At 34.8% G+C, this 18,648-nt stretch overlaps 1 protein-coding gene across 2 annotated transcripts in view; it reads right to left on the bottom strand.

Annotated features, from left to right (window-relative positions):
• Atf2 (activating transcription factor 2) overlaps positions 1-18,648 on the bottom strand; it is a 78,847-nt gene that overhangs the window by 5,251 nt on the left and 54,948 nt on the right. For both annotated transcript variants that reach the window (XM_090342600.1, XM_090342601.1), the window contains 3 exons: positions 17,466-17,615; positions 14,874-15,080; positions 3,554-3,659 (listed from right to left, as the gene is read on the bottom strand). In XM_090342600.1, the coding sequence (XP_090198726.1) occupies positions 3,554-3,659; positions 14,874-15,080; positions 17,466-17,615 (463 nt within the window). The remainder of the gene's footprint in view (positions 1-3,553; positions 3,660-14,873; positions 15,081-17,465; positions 17,616-18,648) is intronic.

Raw genomic sequence — 18,648 nt, 5'->3', positions numbered from 1 at the left:
GGGATGCATTGTATTAAGTATGAATATATTCTGAAGACAATGGTTCAATATATGCAGTAAATACAATGAAAAAGTGCTATCTGCAGACTTTCAAAATTAATTTTTCTTTTTTAAGGGAAAAGGTAATAACTTGTGTTAATATTTATAGGCACTGGGGTTCACAGAAAATAGAATTGAACAGGAGGACTTGCCTAAACTGTAACAAAAGAAGGAAAAGAGTTTGAACTTGGCAGCCAATTTTAGGACTGACTAAAGCAAAATGGAGTTGCTATAGCATGGTGTCCTGATTGTAATCCACTTTGAAACGGTCTCTTTCTCCCTAAATCAGTAAACTCACAATAATCAATTACAGAAGAAGCCTCAGTTAACTAAGCTAGCATAAGGAAGTCTCCTGTGTAACTTTAAGTCTCCTGCAAGGTAACTTTAAAATGACCATAGAGAAAAAAAAATTAAGATGTTTCAACTGAGTACGTGTATTCCTTTTCCTTTCAACTGGCTTTGAGTAAGAAGCATAAGAACATCTGAATGAAGTCATGAAAGAGAGGACCATCTCAGTAAGGTCTGTTGACACACACTTGGTGCTGGTGCTGTCTACTACAACAGTAGCTCTCTCCCAGCTACATGCTGAGCAGAAGCTTGCTTCCTCACAGGGCAGGCATAAAACAAGGCAGAGAACACTTCCTACAACTGCACATTTTAACAGCCTTGAGCCAAACTTAATCCTTATTCAAAGGAAGCATATTTAAGAGTATAGAGATAAGGAACTTTAATTAACTAATGAAATATACTAATGGTCAATCAATTGCCAGGCATTGACTTCTAGGCTGCTTTTTTCAGAGGGTGAGGTAAACTATGGTGGTATAAACAATCAGTGGTCACTTATGAATGAAGTAATCATAATTTATACATATAGATCATCTTTGTAATGTGATATATTTATACTCTCCTTGTTCTAGAATGCAAGGGGAGAAAATTTTCCAGTATAATCAGAATCACATGAAAGGTAAGTGTCATATTACTTCAAAGAATCGCTTCAAGCTTAAAACACATCTACTTAAGCTAAAAGAAACCAGATGTTTGACAATTTAATTTCCTACCTATGTTCACATGTTCACAAATAATGCAATTATTAGTAGTCAGGGACTATGAAGCTTTCTTTCCTTTTACAACTACAGAGACAGTAATATAACTGATTATATATGGTCAAATCTAGAGATTATAAACTCATGGAAGTTAAATATTAAAAAGGCATTACTATTTTGATTCAGATTTTATATTAGGCATTTAGAGTGACTGATAGTCACTGAGGTGTTTTCTACCGTGTGGTATAGAGCTTTCACAGCTGAGACTGGGCTGCATGACATCTTAGAGCTGTGATGTCACTTCTACCTGCAAGAGTGTGAAATTCGTTAATTTCTACTAAGACTTAGTTTTCTTTCATATGTTTTAAAGGATTTAGTTATCAGTACAGGTCATCAACAAGAGTTCTATGCTACAATATGATTAAAAAATGAAATGTGGGACTTTCTTGGAGATTTATTCATTTAACAGATTGGAAATCAAATTTCAAACATTACAAATTTATAATTTAAATTACTTTTAAGTTCCTAAACATTCCAATTATCTGTTAAGAACTGCAGAGAATTAATTTACTTCAGTTAATTCAGCTAAATGACTAGACAGAAATACACTTAAGTATATTCCTAAACAATAAAAATACCTTGGGCTAGGCACTTGTAATTCTAGCTACTCAAGACAAAGATCTGAGGATCACAGTTTGAAGCCAGCTCAGAAGGAAGGGGAGCTGTGGCTCAAGTGGTAGAATGCAAGTCTTATGCAAGAAAGCTAAAGAACAGCCTGAAGGTTCTGAGTACAAGCCCCAGGACCAGCAAAATAAATATATAAACAAATGAGCCTTATTCTTTTTTTTCATTGTCAAAAGCTAGTATAATATATTCACTGAGAAATTATTAATTTAGATTTTTAGTAATTAACAGCAAAGAAACTGACATGTCAAAATATTTAAAGCATCTTTATAAAACTCCTATCAATATGAATAATTAACTGGTATTTACTGAACACATACTGTCTTAATAACAGTTAAAACTGCTGGGATTATCCATTATGATCAAAGTTTTAAAATAATAGCTATTTCAAATTAAATGCAACTTGAGATAAGAGTTAATTTCCTTCTAATTTATATAAACACTCCTTTCCTTTTAAATAATTGAAATTCAAGAGTTTTCTTATTGAAGAAAATCATTTATGCATAATGCTGAGCTTGGTTGCTTCTACAGGAAATTATGTTGTTAAGTCAGATGGGAATCATAATAGCCTTATCCCTGCAGCAATCATTGTTAATATAAATCCCAAACTTATTTCTATATGGTTCCAATTTACTCTACAATGTGTTCCCTTGTCCTGTCAAAAAGATGAGCTATTAAATAACTGATATTTATAGACTTAAAACTGACAAAAATCCGTGCTCCAAGTATATATGGCCATTGAGAGTTGCTAAATCTACTGAATCTTTTAAATTAAAAAAGATTGCCCATTCTGATGAAACTGCTTACAATGACTACAAGTAAAGATGGTAGCCATTAAGTTTTATCGTGAGCACCTGAGGAACTGTTTGTATCCACTACAAAATGTTTCCTTCTTTTGAATTACTGACACTAGCAAATTAAAACGAAGTGGATACATATGGTATAAACCATCTTCACATTTACAAATATCCTGAAATATCACTAAATCATAAAAGTAAAAGCTGTGGGTTATAGATTATGAATGCTGCCTAATGCATTCCTAACTGTCATTTGTTACAAATTTGTGTACAAAGGACAAAGTTGGCCATTTGTTCAAGAGAACAGCTGGTTCCCACATTGTGCATCTTATCAAAAAAGGAGAACATTACAGAAAGGAAAAAAAACATAACCAGTGAAATGCTGAAACAAAAATTTCATTTTTGGGGGGAAAACATTTGGGAAGAAATGTATAAGTAGATAATTTTTATGACTAAAAATTATGACAGTTGCACATAAAGTTTCATGGGAATAAAAATACTATGTAACACTGATATTAGCTAAGAGAGAGCAAAAGACCCAATACTGTAAATAGGTATTACATTTTGGGTAACTAAAGATAGCTAATTAAAAGAAAACTGAATAAGGACTAAAAAAGAAGTGGTATTTTTCCTTGTTGATCTAGGACACAGTTATTTTTTGAGGATAACAAAAGTATATAATTGGTACTTCACAGTGTATTTAAAATTTTTACTAATCTTAATGATTAAAAAAAATTTTACTAATCTTAAGTAAAAAAACTTAAAAATCCTCTAGATTTTAAAAACAATATCCCTATCCCATAATCAAAAACTTTAGATTCTCTAAAGTATATCATACATACACCATTCCATAACTGTGTAGCAATTCTGATATTTAATCTTAAAATATTAGAACTGCAGTATTCACTTTTTTTTTAATGGTGCCTCTGCTCATTCTGGCAGTATTTCACTGATGTAGCCTAAGGCTGTAGGTAATGGAACATTACTCACTATGATAGCCAGATTTCTTCTGCATGGCTGTTACAGGGCAATCTTTATGAGCCAGAAGAAGCTGTTTCAGCTGTGCCACTTCATTTCTCAGCAGGGTGACTTCACTCTGGAGAAGAAACAACTCATATACCTTACCAACATTAGACTTAAATGTATTCTTTTACCATTTAAAACAAGCAAGGATTTAGACATGAAAATTGGACATCTTTCATAGAATATTAAATGTCTAATCAGTATATACCAGTTTTTATAAGTTAGCATTTATACAAAAACTGCAGTTTGTATAAAAATATTAAATAAGACAATGTTATTATGAGTAGCATATTGCAAAGGTTTTACATTACCATTGCCTTGTGACTCCTGGTTAAAGTGTGTGTGTATGTGTGTAATTTTTTTTTGCCAGTCCTGAGGCTTGAACTCAGGGCCTGGGCACTGTCCTTGGGCTTTCTCAAGGCTAGTACTCTACCACTTGAGCCACAGCATCACTTCTGACTTTTGCTGTGTATGTAGTACCAAGGAATCCAACCCAGGACGACTTCGTGCATGATAAGCAAGCACTCTACCACTAGGCCACACTCCTGGCCCTGGTTAAGGTATTTTTATTTTTACATATCACATGCTCTTTTGATTAATGAAAAGTTGATAATGTCAACAGAGTCAATATGAATTTTCCTGATTTCATCCATCTGAAAATTAAAACTTCAACCTACCAAGTTTCTAGTGTCCTAGAAGGAAATGTTACATAAGGGGAAATTCAGTTAACAAAGAACCATGGACATCTAACTTCATTGCAAAACACTGTGTTGTGTACTGTAACAGAAACAAAAGGCTTAGCCATCTTTAATCTTGGCAATTTATATACACCTGAATTTAAGAATAAATAAAGACAGTAGCAATTTGTTCTAATCTTTACCATGGAACAAGTACCTGGACTTTTGTTTGGGATGCATTAATTTGTAATTTCTACATAAAAGTTCCAAGCTAAGTTCAACTAATTTTAACATATCACCTTCAAGTATTACAAACATAAATTACTGATCACTGTCAATAACCAAGAGTTATAAATAAAGTGAGTTTTGTAATTTGGCAACATTTTTAAAAATCTTTACAAACTTCTACTCATTCGGACTTTTCTATTTATTTAGATTTTCATCAATGAACTTCAAAGTAAATCAGAATATAGATGAAAGCTTAGGCATGCCTTTTTCCATCTGATCTCAACCAGAAAGGTGAAGGGAAAATAGTTTTGCAGGCCAGGCGCCAGTGGCTCATGCTTGTAATCCTAGCCACACAGGAGGCTGAGATCTGAGGATTAGGGTTCGAAGCCAGCCCAGGCATGAAAGTCTGTAAGGCTCTTACTAAGCTCACTGAGTCTCCTTAAATGATAGAAACATAAACATCAAAAGAATAAAAGTCAATCTAAAAGCTGTTTGACCAAATAATAAACCCATTCCAACAACAGTGAAATACAATTTTCTATTAAAGCAAAAGAAACAAAAAAACCTGATACATATAACTTCAAACCCTAATAAAGAATAGGTGAACAGTGGGGCCGGGAGTTTGGCCTAGTGGTTAAAGTGCTTGCCTAGCATGCATGAAGACCCGGGTTCGATTCCTCGGTACCATATATAGAAAAAAGCCAGAAGTGGTGCTGAGGCTCAAGTGGTAGAGCTCTAGCCTTGAGAAAGTCCAAGGACAGAGCTCAGGCCCTGAGCTCAAGCCCAGGACTGGCAAAAAAAAAAAAAAAAAAAAAAAAAAAGAGAATAGGTGAACAGTGATCAAAGTACAAAAGGTAAAATTTAAAAGATAAGCAATTATTTAGAAAACAAATTTTTTGTAATACTGTAATTACTGCGTCAGTACTGCAATATACCTCATTAATAACACAAATGATGAGAAGCCAGGTTATAATCAATCCAATACACATTATCCAAGCTCCCCTACTTTCCATCTTCTCAGCCTGATTTGACACTGATGTCTATGTTTATCTCATTAACTTCTATAATATGAAATAGGGGTATTTACTTTTAGTTGAGAATGTGTATGTGTGCATGCACACATGCATACCACTAACATATAACATATCTACACATATGCACAATACTGGGTTTTGAAATCAGGGTCTTGCACATGCTAACAAGATGCTATTTCACTTGAGCCACATCTCCAGTTCATTTTCACTTTAACTGTTCAAGTAAGATCTCCTATTTTTGCCTGTCAGCTTTGAATATGATCCATTCTAAGCCTTTGTAGTTGGAATGACAGGTTTGAATTATCACACCCAACTTATAAGTTGAGATGGGTTCTTACAAACTTTTTGACTAGAACTGTGATCCTCTTAAGTATCTAGGATTATAGATACAAGCCATCCTACCTGGTCCATAATCTTTGATAATTTGGTAAATATGTCCATATTTACCATTTTCAGCTCATTGCTCTTTCAATCACTAGTCCATTTTTTATTGTAATATATACAGGGGTTACAGTTATATTTGCCAGACAGTAGGTGCATTACTTCTCACACATTGATACCCCTTCTCATGTTTTGTCCCCATTCCCCTCCCCTACACCCTTCCAATCATCTCATTCCCCCCCCTTTCCTATTTCAAATAAACAAATAAATCTATATATAAAATGCCAGGTAACAAAGTCAGATACTGTAATAATATGAGATTAAGCAAAGGGCAACAAAGGAGAAGATAAATAACATAGTACATTAAGAACAACAATCGCACAAGATAAAGCTCTTGTTTCCATATCCTGGAGACCCTTTCATTTAACCTCATCCTACGTATCTAGGTTATGTGTTATTGTAATCCTCTGCTAGGCGAGTCCTAGGTGTGTGCTAATTATTTCAAATGAGGGAAACCATGGAGCGTATGTTCCTTTGGGTCTGGCTTACTTCACTTAATATCATGTGTATGTTTAGAAAAAAGCCATTTGATTCAGTACTTATCACTCGAGATTACAATCTTTGGTTTATCAGTTTGACCCATCTACTAGATTGGGAATTTCTTGAGGATGAAGAGTATCATTCTCTAAGTATCCCTGGACTTGAGTACAAAGCCTAGCGCAGCCAGAATTGTTATATTTTAGTGAAAACAGTAACTCTATATTCAGGCAATACAAATTACCAGAGGTGAAATAAAATAGCATTAAATAATATTAGTACGAAGTCTAAAGTTCCAATTTTCATTATTTATACCACCACTACCACCATTACTACTACCATTACAGTTACACTGATAGTGTTCTCAGTTATGAAAGGAAAATTGGCACATTCGAAGGAATCTTGTAAGGTACAAAAATTTAAAAATCACAACTAATTTCTGTCTTAAATTTTTTTTGTGTGTGCCAGTCCCGGGGCTTGAACTTAGGGCCTGAGTGCTGTCTTTGGGCTTTCTCAAGGCCTAGTGCTCTACCACTTGAGCCATAGCACCACTTTGAGCCTTTTCTATGTGTGTGATACCAAGGAACTGAACTCAGGTCTTCATGCATGCTAGGCAAGCACTCTTACCACTAGGCCAAACTCCTAGCCCCTGTCTTAATTATTCTACACAAGCATTTATCATAAACCAAATTATGAAACAAACTACAGTAGTGATAAACTCAGTGAAAATAATTATAAGCTGACTGATTAAAAATATACGATTAAAGTAATCTATGAGGAAGAAATATTGCTAGCCATGTATACCTATAATCCAAGTAGTTGGGAAACCTGAAATAGCAGCTTTGAAGCCAGCCTGGGCTAGACAGCAAAACCCTATCTCAAAACCTTAACCAACCAACCAACCAATCACAATTTTAAAAAGGTAATATTTTTATGCACTCAAATAAAAACAAATTCATTCAAATCCTTTCTTGAATACAGGTTTGAAATTGATGAATAGGACACCAATGTCTATATTTCAAATTTACCAAGTGGCAATGTAGCTATGGATCGAATTCAATTATCTGATCCATTAGTAACTAAACAAATGTGAAGATAACATGATGAGTAATGAACACTAAGGACTTCATTCTTACTGCAATGTATACTCGAGCATATTGAACTTTAATTGGAGGTATACTTGGACTAATTAATGGGAAAAAAGGAGAAAGTGAAGATAAAATGGATACGTGCATATGTATATACACATACAATATACATATGTGCATATATCTGCATGTTTATATAAATTTACATGTATTTCAAAGACACAGCAAATAAATGTGCTTTAAGTTATATTGACCTAAGATTCAAATAACCTATTTGTTTCTGGCACCTTTTGTGTGACAGAAAGGATAGAAAAAAAACGCCAACAAACCATTAATTTCAAGGTTGTGTGCATTACAAACTCAGTCCAATCTCTCTTTTTTTTTTTTTAAGCTGTATTTTTTTTGCCTTTTCTTTTTTGGCACTGGGGATCGAACCCAGGACGTTGCACTTCCTAGGCAAGCGCTTTGCCACTGAGCTACATCTCAGCCCTCAGTCCAATCTTTTGTATCATTGTAACTGACACTTTAAAAATGTTAACAGGTATTCTTAATAGTTCCAAGCTCAAAAATGAGTGAAAAGGTGAAATCCGATATACTTTGCATTACAAATAATTTTTCCCTAATAATTGATTTAAAAAGTATTCGCTCTTAGGGCCAGGAGTTTGGCCTAGTGGTAGAGTGCTGCCTAGCATGCATGAAGGCTCAAGTTCGATTCCTCGGTACCACATACATAGAAAAAAAAAAAAGCTGGAAGTAGTGCTGTGGCTCAAGTGGTAGAACACCAACCTTGAGGAAAACCCAAGGATAGTGCTCAGGCCCTGAGTTCAGTCACGAGGACTGGCAAAAAAAAAAAAAAAGTATTAGCTCTAGAATGACAGTAGAAAAGGGCACAGACTGGGATTAAAATACTACAATGCAAACACAGTTGGAATACAGGTTAGGCATGAGATAAGCCAAGCCTTGAAGGAAGGGAATTTAATAGACCTTGAATGTGCTAACTAATGTCTAACTGTGGTAGTCAAGATCAGGTAAGTAGAGGTTGAAATAGCAGGATCATGCAAATAAACTCTGTAACAGAATCAGTCAGAACAAGATAAAGTCAAACTGATTTCTACGTCATTTGTAAAAAAAATACTGTTTCGATAAATTCAAGAACTGTCTCATATACAATTCAGAAAGGTCATATATTTATATATATATATAATATATATATATATATATATATACATTTTTTTTTTTTTTTGCCAGTCCTGGGCTTGAGCTCAGGGTCTGAGCACTGTCCTTGGACTTTCTCAAGGCTAGAGCTCTACCACTTGAGCCTCAGCATCACTCCAGCTTTTTTTCTATGCATGTGGTACCAAGGAATCGAACCCGGGTCTTTGTGCATGCTAGGCAAGCACTGTACACTAGGCCAAACTCCTGGCCCTAAGTCATGATTTTAATTATGAAAATTTCCTATAACAATCAGAAGACAAAAGGAGAGATTGCTATATAACAAATATTATGTAAAGACTCTTATACACACAGAAATTAAATAAAAATAGAAACGTTTTATTCTTTCTCTTTGCTTAAGTCAAAAAAAAAAATCTGAGGGAGCTGGGCACTGTAGCTCACACCTGTAATCCTAGCTACTCAGGAGGCTGAGATCTGAGAATCATAGTTCAAAGTCAGCCCAGGCACAAAAGTCCCTGAGATTCTTATCTCCAATTAATCTCTAGAAAACTTGAAGTGGTGCTGTGCAGCTCCAGAGGTAGGGTGGTAGGCTTGAACTGAAAAGCTCAGGGACAGCATGCAGGCCCAGAGTTCAAGCCCCTTAACCACCCGCCCCCCCCCCCCATAAAAAAATCTGAGGGGATGTTAGCTATAAACAGATTTAATATTGCTGTAAAAGAAATATTTTTACCTCTATCATCTACTCTGTGGATTATTTTGATTCAGATTCCAAAGCCCTTCTGGTTATTCTATCTACTATTTGTTAGTACTTGCAGAATATGTTACGGTTCTTTTTTTTATTTACTTATTTATTTTTTCATATAATTCTTATTGCAATTAATAGAAGGGTTACATTAGATTCATCAGATAGAAGGTACATTCTGGTCATTCTGAAGATGAAATGGTGTAAGGGACGTGGAAAGTATTTAAAAGACCTTCTTTCTCTCTGTGTCAGCATAATGAATTCAGTGTCTCACGTTTGCTGTACTTGAGCTGTGCTCCAAAGTTTTTAAAGTAAAATCCACAAAAATCTTTCCAAATTTTATTCAGTTTTTACTAATGCAGTAAATGGAGCAATAATGTTGCATAATTATTTGTTAAAATCAAGTATAAACTTGATGAAACATAAACTTTCATATATCAACACCTGCTAAACCTTTGACTGTATGTGAGTAGACATGGGTCATTACTGACCACTACATTGATTTGCTAAGCTTATAGTCATATGAAGGATTATGAAAGAAGTATAGAATTGACTAATGCTCTCCAATGGAGTGCAATTATTTCTTAGACATTTAAGTTTCTTTACAAGTCATTCTGTTCTTCAGTTGATGGTTTTGCGGTTGACAGTCTGGAAGAAATTTTTGCTCCCTAAATCGATTCTGTGTTACCTGTTTACATTCCGAAATGAAAACTACAATCTTTCACTTAAAAACAAAACACCTGGTTTTTTTTGACAACTAAGAAAATGACAAAAAATAAAATACATATACTGACTTGGAGCAATTCTACAATGTCATAACTAAAGTTCCCTTACTCCACAAACTATGATTTTTCATTCCTTTCCTTACCATTGTTTATATCCTGGTACATGTCATTAATAAAATTCTATATATACTCAAGGAGTCATTTCTATACCCCTGTTCATCTGTACATTTATCTATCTATAAACGCTTAATTAAAAATATGCTACATCTTTAAAGAAGTAACATTTTTAGTAATTTGGGATAAAATTCACTAACATAAACACAACTAGTTCAAAGTGGTATTTAGCACATTTATAGGGTTGTGCAACTACTGCTTTTTTTTTAATGGTTCCTTTCACGTTTTGAAGTTTTTCCATGATGTAATATATACTTCATTTCTTTTATGAGTGGATAATATTCTAAAGTACATATGTACTATAACTTATTTGTTCATCCCTTATGGACATTTCGATGGTTTCCAGCAACTTTCAAAAGAATGGTAATACAGTCAGGAATTTGGCCTAGTGGTAGAGTGCTTGCCAAGCATGCAAGAAGACCCAGGTTCCATTCCTTGGTACCACATACATGGAAAAAGCCAGAAGTGGTGTTGATGCTCACATGGTAGGGCTCTAGCCTTGAGAAAACTAAGGATAGTGCTCAGATTCTGAGTTCAGGCCCCAGGACTGCCAAAAAAAAAAAAAAAAAAAAGAATGGTAATGCATAAGTGAATTTATTTATTTTCCCATTCTAGGCCTTAAGTACAGGGCTTGGGCACTGTTCCTAATCGTCTTTTGCTCAAGGCTAGCACTCTACCACTTGAACCAATACTTGTCTAACATGCACAAAGCCCTGGGTTCGATTCAACAATACTATATAAACAGAAAAAGCCAGAAGTGGTGCTGTGGCTCAAGTGGTAGAGTGCTAGCCTTGAGCAAAAGACGTTCAAAGTCAATGCCAGTCCTTGATTTCAAGCCCCAGGACTAGCACAATCTTTTGTTGTTGTTGGCTGCAGAGCTTGACATCTGGGCCTGTGCCCTGTCCCTGAGCTCTTCAGCTCAAGGCTAGTGCTCTACCACTTGAGCCACAGCACTACTTCCAGTTTTCTAGTGGTTATTAGATTTTCATGCCCAGGCTGGCTTTGAACCATGATCCTCAGATCTCAGCCTCTTGAGTAGCTAGGATTACAGGTGTGAGCTACTGGTGCCTGGCTTAAAAATATTTTTTTTTGAGAAGTATTTTGAATCAAATCTCCAATGTTTTACTTTTTAGCACTTCTTAGAGTATTTTTAATAAATGATGTTAAATGAGTTCTAAAAGGATAGTATCACCATTCAACTTGTAATGGTTGAAAAGATTACTTCAGCTGGATGCTGGTGGCTCATTGTAATTATAGGTAATGAGGAAGGATTTAGAGGATCAAGGTATAAAGCCAGTCCAAGCAGAAAAGTCTTCAAGACTTGATCTCTACAATACCCATCAAAAAAGCAAGGCTAGAGGCATGGCTCAAGTGGTAGAGTGCTAGTGCAGAAAGCTAAGCAGCCATGAAGCTCTGAGTTCAAACTAGTATCATAAAAAAAAAGGATTTTAGATATTCTGTAATATGAAGGATTTTTTAATCTGACAGTTAAATTGTATAGCTTACTTCAGTAGTGCTCTAAATTTGCCTTTCATTGAAGTCTTCTGCTTCAAAAATTATGTCATCTAACGTCAACCTAGATAATACTGGTCTTTATTTTTCCAATCAAGAAATTTTTATCCACGTTAGAAAAAAATGAAAAGGCACAGTATTATTATAATGATATTTTTACACAGCAGAAAAAATAAAACAAATGAAAGTAGGAGAGAATGACGGAAGGGGTGACACTCATCAAGATGAATGCATAATCTGGTATGTGAAATTGAACCCTGTTTGTAGAACTAATTAACAACGAATTAAAAACAACCCCCCAAACAAATGAAGACAGTATTTTCTGTAATTAATAGTAAGTGGTGAACAGTACTGCATCATACTTCAGGAAATGGCAGTATTCATCTGAACAGTTTATTTCTGCTACAACTTGGGTCAGGCAGAAAACTGGCCCCATCTAAATTATTCATGAATATTATACCACTTTCATTTCCTAAGCAATAGGCCAAAGTAGAAAGGAAAATACTTGTAAATTTGTCTTGAAAATTAAACTTTTCTTTAGAAAAACCACTTTAACTTTGACTGATTTATACAATCTAGGGAAGTAGGACCAGAAAGTATTATCTACAAGTAAGATAACTAAGGCCATTGAATATTGGGTTTATCTAACACAATTTTAAAATAATCAGGTTAGTCAGAAAGTTTTATAAACTAAAAACAACAAATATCTGTGTAAGTAACTTTGTTAAATAGAACATAAATACTCAGTTTGCTTGCTCTTTCTTTCTTTTTCTTTTTTTTTTTTTGGTCAGTTGTGGGACTTGAACTCTGGGCTTTAGCCCCTCTATCACTAGAGCCACAGAGCTACTTCCAGTTTTCTGGTGATTAACTGGAGATCAGAACCTCATAGCCTTTTGTGCCTGAGCTGGCTTTGAACTGCAGTCCTCACATTTCAGCCTCCTGATTAGCTACGATTACAGGTGCCAGCCATAGGTGCCCAACTTTTCCTTTTTTAGTGTGTGTGTGTGTGTGTGTGTGTGTGTGTGTGTGTGTGTGTGTGTGTATCTTCAGGCTTTTAAGTCAGGGCCTGAGTGCTGTCCCTGAGATTTTTTTTGCTTGAGGCTAGCACTCTACCACTTGAACAACAGCTTTACTTCCATTTTTGTGGTGGTTAAATGGAGATAAGAGTCTTAGGACTTTCATGCTTTGGCTAGCTTTGAACCTCAACCTCAGATCTCAGCCTCCTAAGTAGTGTGAGCAACCAGGGGCACGGCTAAGAACAGTTATTTTTGTACTGGGCATAAATTAGTACTTATAATCTTTATTTTTATTTTTTTGTGGTAGTAACTTGAATTTGAACTCAGGGCCTCATGCTAATTAGGTTGCTTTCTCAGCTGGTGTTCTTGTCATTTGAAACATGCCCTCCAGCCTTTCATTCTGTTGATTATTTTGGATAGAGAGTGTCCTGGGTTTTATTGCCCAGGGTGGACTTGAACCAGGATTCTCTAGACTACTAACTTTAAAGTAGTTAGGATTGCTGATGTAATTACTGGCTAAAAATCACATTATTAACCATTAAAAATGAAGTGATGGTGGTATTTTTAACATAGTTATATTTTATAGACAGACTTAAAGAACAGAGGTCTCTCTTACCATCAATTCCATTATATCTCATTGCCAAAGAAATATTAAGAACTTTGTATAACTGGATAAAAAGCAAATACCTTCTTAAGAATAATCATTTTAAAGTCAGCAAAAAAAAAAAGACTCTATATGAACATTGAATTTTGACTGGAAATATATAATTCAAAACCTTGACTTAGCTGGACAGGTCTGTGATCCCAGCTACTCCAAAGGCTGAGGTAGGAAGATTACAGGTTTGAAGCAATTTAGTAAAACACTATCTCAAGAGAAAAATAATTATTAAAAAAATCTACATTACAGCTCAATGGTAGCAAGCTAGCTTACCCTAGTCAAGGCCCTGGGTTCAATCTCCAAGAAAACAAACAAACAAAAACTATACTGACTTATATTAGTAACAATTACAACTCATTAACAGTGATTTCTAATTGATATTCATTAATTGGCAGTTCAGATGATTTTAGCAGAGAATATTCACAATGTTAAAAACAAAATAGTACAAACAAAAGGGAGGAAAAGAACAGAAGGAAGAAAATACATTTGATGCTGCCTGATATGGTCATTAGACATCTTACCAAAGACTGAACAGGGAGGAAGCCTCAGAACTTTTATGCCATATGAGGTCCTAAAATGTATTTGAGGCACACTGGCAGGGCAGTATGAAATGATTTGCACTGCCACTGGCCATATTGTACCTGTTCTGTGGATAATTAGAGTCCTTCAGTTTCCAAAGCTGTCAATCTGGCACCTTTCACGAGCACTACATTCACTTAAAATAAAACAAAACAAAATAAAATTGTAATTCAAATGAAAGAATTTAAAAATAAAAACTTGCTGAAGTTTATGGTTATGATATAAACAAAAAATTAAGCAACAAAAGTGAAATACCAGTGATACTTTTTAAATTTTAAAATTCTTGGAACTTCCTATTATACACTTCAAGACAGTTTAGGTATTTGTGCACTACACAAGTAAACATTTCTATTTTAAATTTCTTTATTGTGTCTGTACTGAAAGTTCTATTTTATGTCACTTTAGAATACAAAAAGGTTTACAAAACTATGATTCCACATTGGGTGGAATCCACATATAATATCCTAAGTTGTCTGGTCAACTGTAAGAGAGAAAGAGAGAGTAAGGAAGAAAGAAGGAGAGAGAGGGAGAAAAAGGGAGAGAAAAGGAGAGGGAAAGGAGAGAGAAAAGGAGATGAAGGGAGAAAGAAAGGGGAGGAGGGAGGAAAAGAGAGAAGGGAAAAAAGAGAAGGGAAAAGAGAGCAAGAGAGATAGAAAAGAAGAAAGAGATATAGAGGAGAGAGACATACATGAAGGCAGGAAGGGAAGCCACATTCATAACTACTAGAAATTAATAAAACAAAATTCACATTTATGTACCCTACCTGCAGTTGTCCATTTAATGAACTCAAATCTTCTGCTTTCTTCTCTAATGACTGAACCCAGACTTTCCTTTTTTGTCGGCATCTTGAGGCTGCTGCTCTATTTCGCTCCAGAAACTTTCTCCTTTTTTCATCAGGATCTTCATTAGCAGCTCTTCTTCGACGACCACTTGTACTTTGGGTCTGTGGAGTTGTGTGAGCTGGAGAAGCCTATATCAAATACAAATAAATTTTGTTATATTTGTGTTTAAAAAGTCAACCTACTATCTGGCTTTGTTACCTGGCATATTGTATATGTCTATTTGTTTATCTGAAATAGGAAAGGTAAGGGGGAAAAACAAGATGATTGGGAGGGGGGTGAAGGGAGGGAAATGGGGATAAAAACATGAGAAGGGGTATCAACATGTGAGAAGTAATGCACCTATTATCTGGTGAATGCAACTGTAACCCCTTTATACATTACCCTGACAATAAAAAAAAAAAGTAAAAAAAAAAGGTCAACCTAGCAGGATAAGGTATCACAAAGGGGAGAGCTATTTATTCTGTTTATTTTCTAAGTCTTGCTGGATATATAGGTAGAGCCTCATGCATGCTACGCAAAGCACTCTACCACTAAGCTGCATTCTTAGCCCCTAATAAAACACTTTTAAAGCATAAAAAATACTTAGTTTGCAGATCATATGAAAAAGCAAAAAGCTACATTTGGGTCATGAACCAGTTTACTAACCCTTGGAATTAATACTAAAACATACATAAACTGTTTAGTAGGTAACAACCACCAGTACATTCCATTTTATCTTATGTTTTATGGTAGTTAATATCTGTGTTTAGATGGCAACTTAAGACTTACTGTTTACCTGTTTTCTTTAATTAGAAACTTTTGCCTTTTAGTGTCAATGCTAATGTTTTTCAAATAAAGAATACAAAAGAACTAAGTAGTTTTGAAATTCTTAACAGAAATACTGCATCCTTTAGTGTAGAAATATTCTGTAAACAGAAATATCAAACAAATTGAGATTAGTGAGAAGGATCCCTAGTAAAACAGCTGTCACACAGCATAGCTGCTCTTTTGTGATGATTCCTTAAGTTATTTATGTTAGTAATGTAATACTGACATATGCATGCATATGTACTCTACATATTTCTTGAAGACTTGATTTCCTTAAAGGTAAGAGTACTTACACAGATATTGTACCTGACTTTGGTATTTGATATATTGTATAAATATTTGTGCATTTGAAAATGAGAAGGTAAGGGAAAAACAAAACCAATGGGAGGGGGGTGAGGGAGAAGGAAAGTGGGAGAAAAAACATGGAAAGGGGTAAAAATGCTCAAGTAGTAATGTACCCACTACCTGAGGAATGTAATGGTGTCACCTCTGTACATCACCCCAACAAAAAAATAAAATTTTTAAAAAAGATAAATTGCTTTACAGTGAGTGAAGATGTACTGAAGGCAGAAATAATGAAGGCAGGAATGAGTAGAAAAAAAATCTGCAGCTCAACCATTTGAGCAGTAGGTCTCTCCATTTAAATGATTATACAATATGCCATATCTTTTAATTATGAATATTTGGCATCCTAGAAAATAGAGAAATCAATGATAATTTCAAAAAAGAGATCCAAGAAGATTCTACACAGGTTGGGGTTGTGCTACTTGAATAAAGAACATTATTTCTTAATACTATATTCTACAACAATATCAAAATTGTTATTGTCTATAACATACTAAATTGTTCTATAACTTAAATAAAGCTATACAGGGCACAGTTTAAGTCAAATCTTGCAGTGGTGAAAATGTTTAATGTGAATAAACATTTTTATAGGAAGTTTTACTAGTGACTATAATTAAAAGAAAATCTTCATTAAAAAACAAAACTATTGTCCTGTGGTGTCATATGAGTATGAATGCAAAAATCACACAGGGTGGGAAACAGTGAGAAGAAGTAGGGGAAAAAGAGAGTGAAGATAATTTAAGTTTTGGTTTATTGTTTCTTTTTGGTTGGTCATAGGACTTAAACTCAGGGTCTGGGTGCTGTCCTTAAGGTTTTTTTTGCTCATGGCTACCACTCTACCACTTGAGCCACAATGCCACTTCTAGTTTTCTGGTGGTTAATTGAAGATAAGAGTCTCACAGCCTTTCCTGCTTGGGCTCACTTTGAACTACAATTCTTAGATCTCAGCCTCCTGAGTAAGTACAAGGTCTGATCCACCTGCACCTGACTTAAGTATTTTATACTCATATATGAAATAGAAGAAATGAAACCTGTTAAAAATTTTAAGAAGTGGTCTAAAATGAAGAAAGAATAATAGAGGTGGTGAATTTGATCAAAGTACCTAACATGTTATGTATGGAAATATCATAATTAAAAGCCCCATGGCATAATTAATATACACTAATACAAATATTTTTAAAAATGCATAAACATTTTAGGGTACCCTGAACAATAATAACTCATCTGTTATTTTTACTTTTGTACCAAATACTTATACCCTAATGTAATTTCTTAGGTTCTTATAGTTTATAAAGAAGTCATATAAATCATACTGCATTTATTGAGGATCACAGGATAATAAATGATAAAAACATACATACCGGTGTTTCTGTTGTAGATGTGGCAGGCTGTTGTAATGATTGTGGGCGAGATTCTTCTGACTGAGTCCTAACCAACCCACTACCATGACCTTTGACAGTATCACCATTAGTAACTGGAGGATGTTGCTGAGTCAAAGCAGCTTTTAATCTCTGAAATGCAAACACCATTATAAAAAAGTTTTGTTTTACACTTAAGTCTCAACATTCTCTTTGGGTTAATACAGTACTTTCTAAGGAACACATGAATATATATTTGGTTTGAAATTCAGTTTTCCCTTATTACACTGTATTATTACAAATACCAATATGTTAATAAAAAGGACCTTCGGAAGGCTTCCTGACATTTCATGTACTAATACTAGAGAAGCCAATATTTTGTTGTCCTAAATAAATGCTTAGAAAGAGCTAAAAAACAGTTGAAAGTTATTAGCTTTTCTCAACTAAAATGTGTAACACAATTATTACATATACTATCACCTATTTTCTTCTACCTCATTCCTATACTTTTCCATATGGGCCCATTTGATGTCTGCTTCCAAATGCAATGCAATATTTACTTGGACAATGACCGGACCAAACTCACTTTTAGAACTTACTGCTAAGCTGCTCATGTCTGTAATCCTAGCTACCCAGAGGCTGAAATCTGAGGATTGCAGTTCAAAGCCAGCCTGGTCACTAAAGTGAGACTCTTATGTCCAATTAACCACTAGAAAATCAGAAGTGGTACTATGGCTCAAGGGGTAGTCTTGAGCTGAAGAGCTTAGGGACAGTACCCAGGCCCAGAGTTCAAGCTCCATAACCAACAAAATCAATCAATCAATCAATCTTACAGCTATTTGAGCTTATTACCTAAAGGTCTCTCCATTGCCCATGTTTTTTTTTTTTTTTTAAATATGTTCTATTTTTCAGTCAAACTGAACTGGGATGTGAAAGATTTTTAAAGTGTAATAGATCTAATGAGAATGAGGCCTTAGCTATTTGGCTTATTCTACGTGGCTTATATTGAAGTTGTGCTACCAGTAAACACATGTATGTATGTATGACCAGTAAGTTGACCCCATTCCTGTAAGGCAGGCATGTACATGACAACTTGAGCCACATGTTCACTTCTTGCTTTTTGCTAATTAACTGGAGATAACAGTCTCTGACAGGTCTGCTTGGGCTAACAACAAACTGTGATCCT

This window comes from Megascapheus bottae, chromosome 12 (assembly GCF_031878675.1).
Source record: "Megascapheus bottae isolate mThoBot1 chromosome 12, mThoBot2.hap1, whole genome shotgun sequence".
Classification (NCBI taxonomy): domain Eukaryota; kingdom Metazoa; phylum Chordata; class Mammalia; order Rodentia; family Geomyidae; genus Megascapheus; species Megascapheus bottae.
This window is presented reverse-complemented; position numbering and strand designations above follow the sequence as displayed.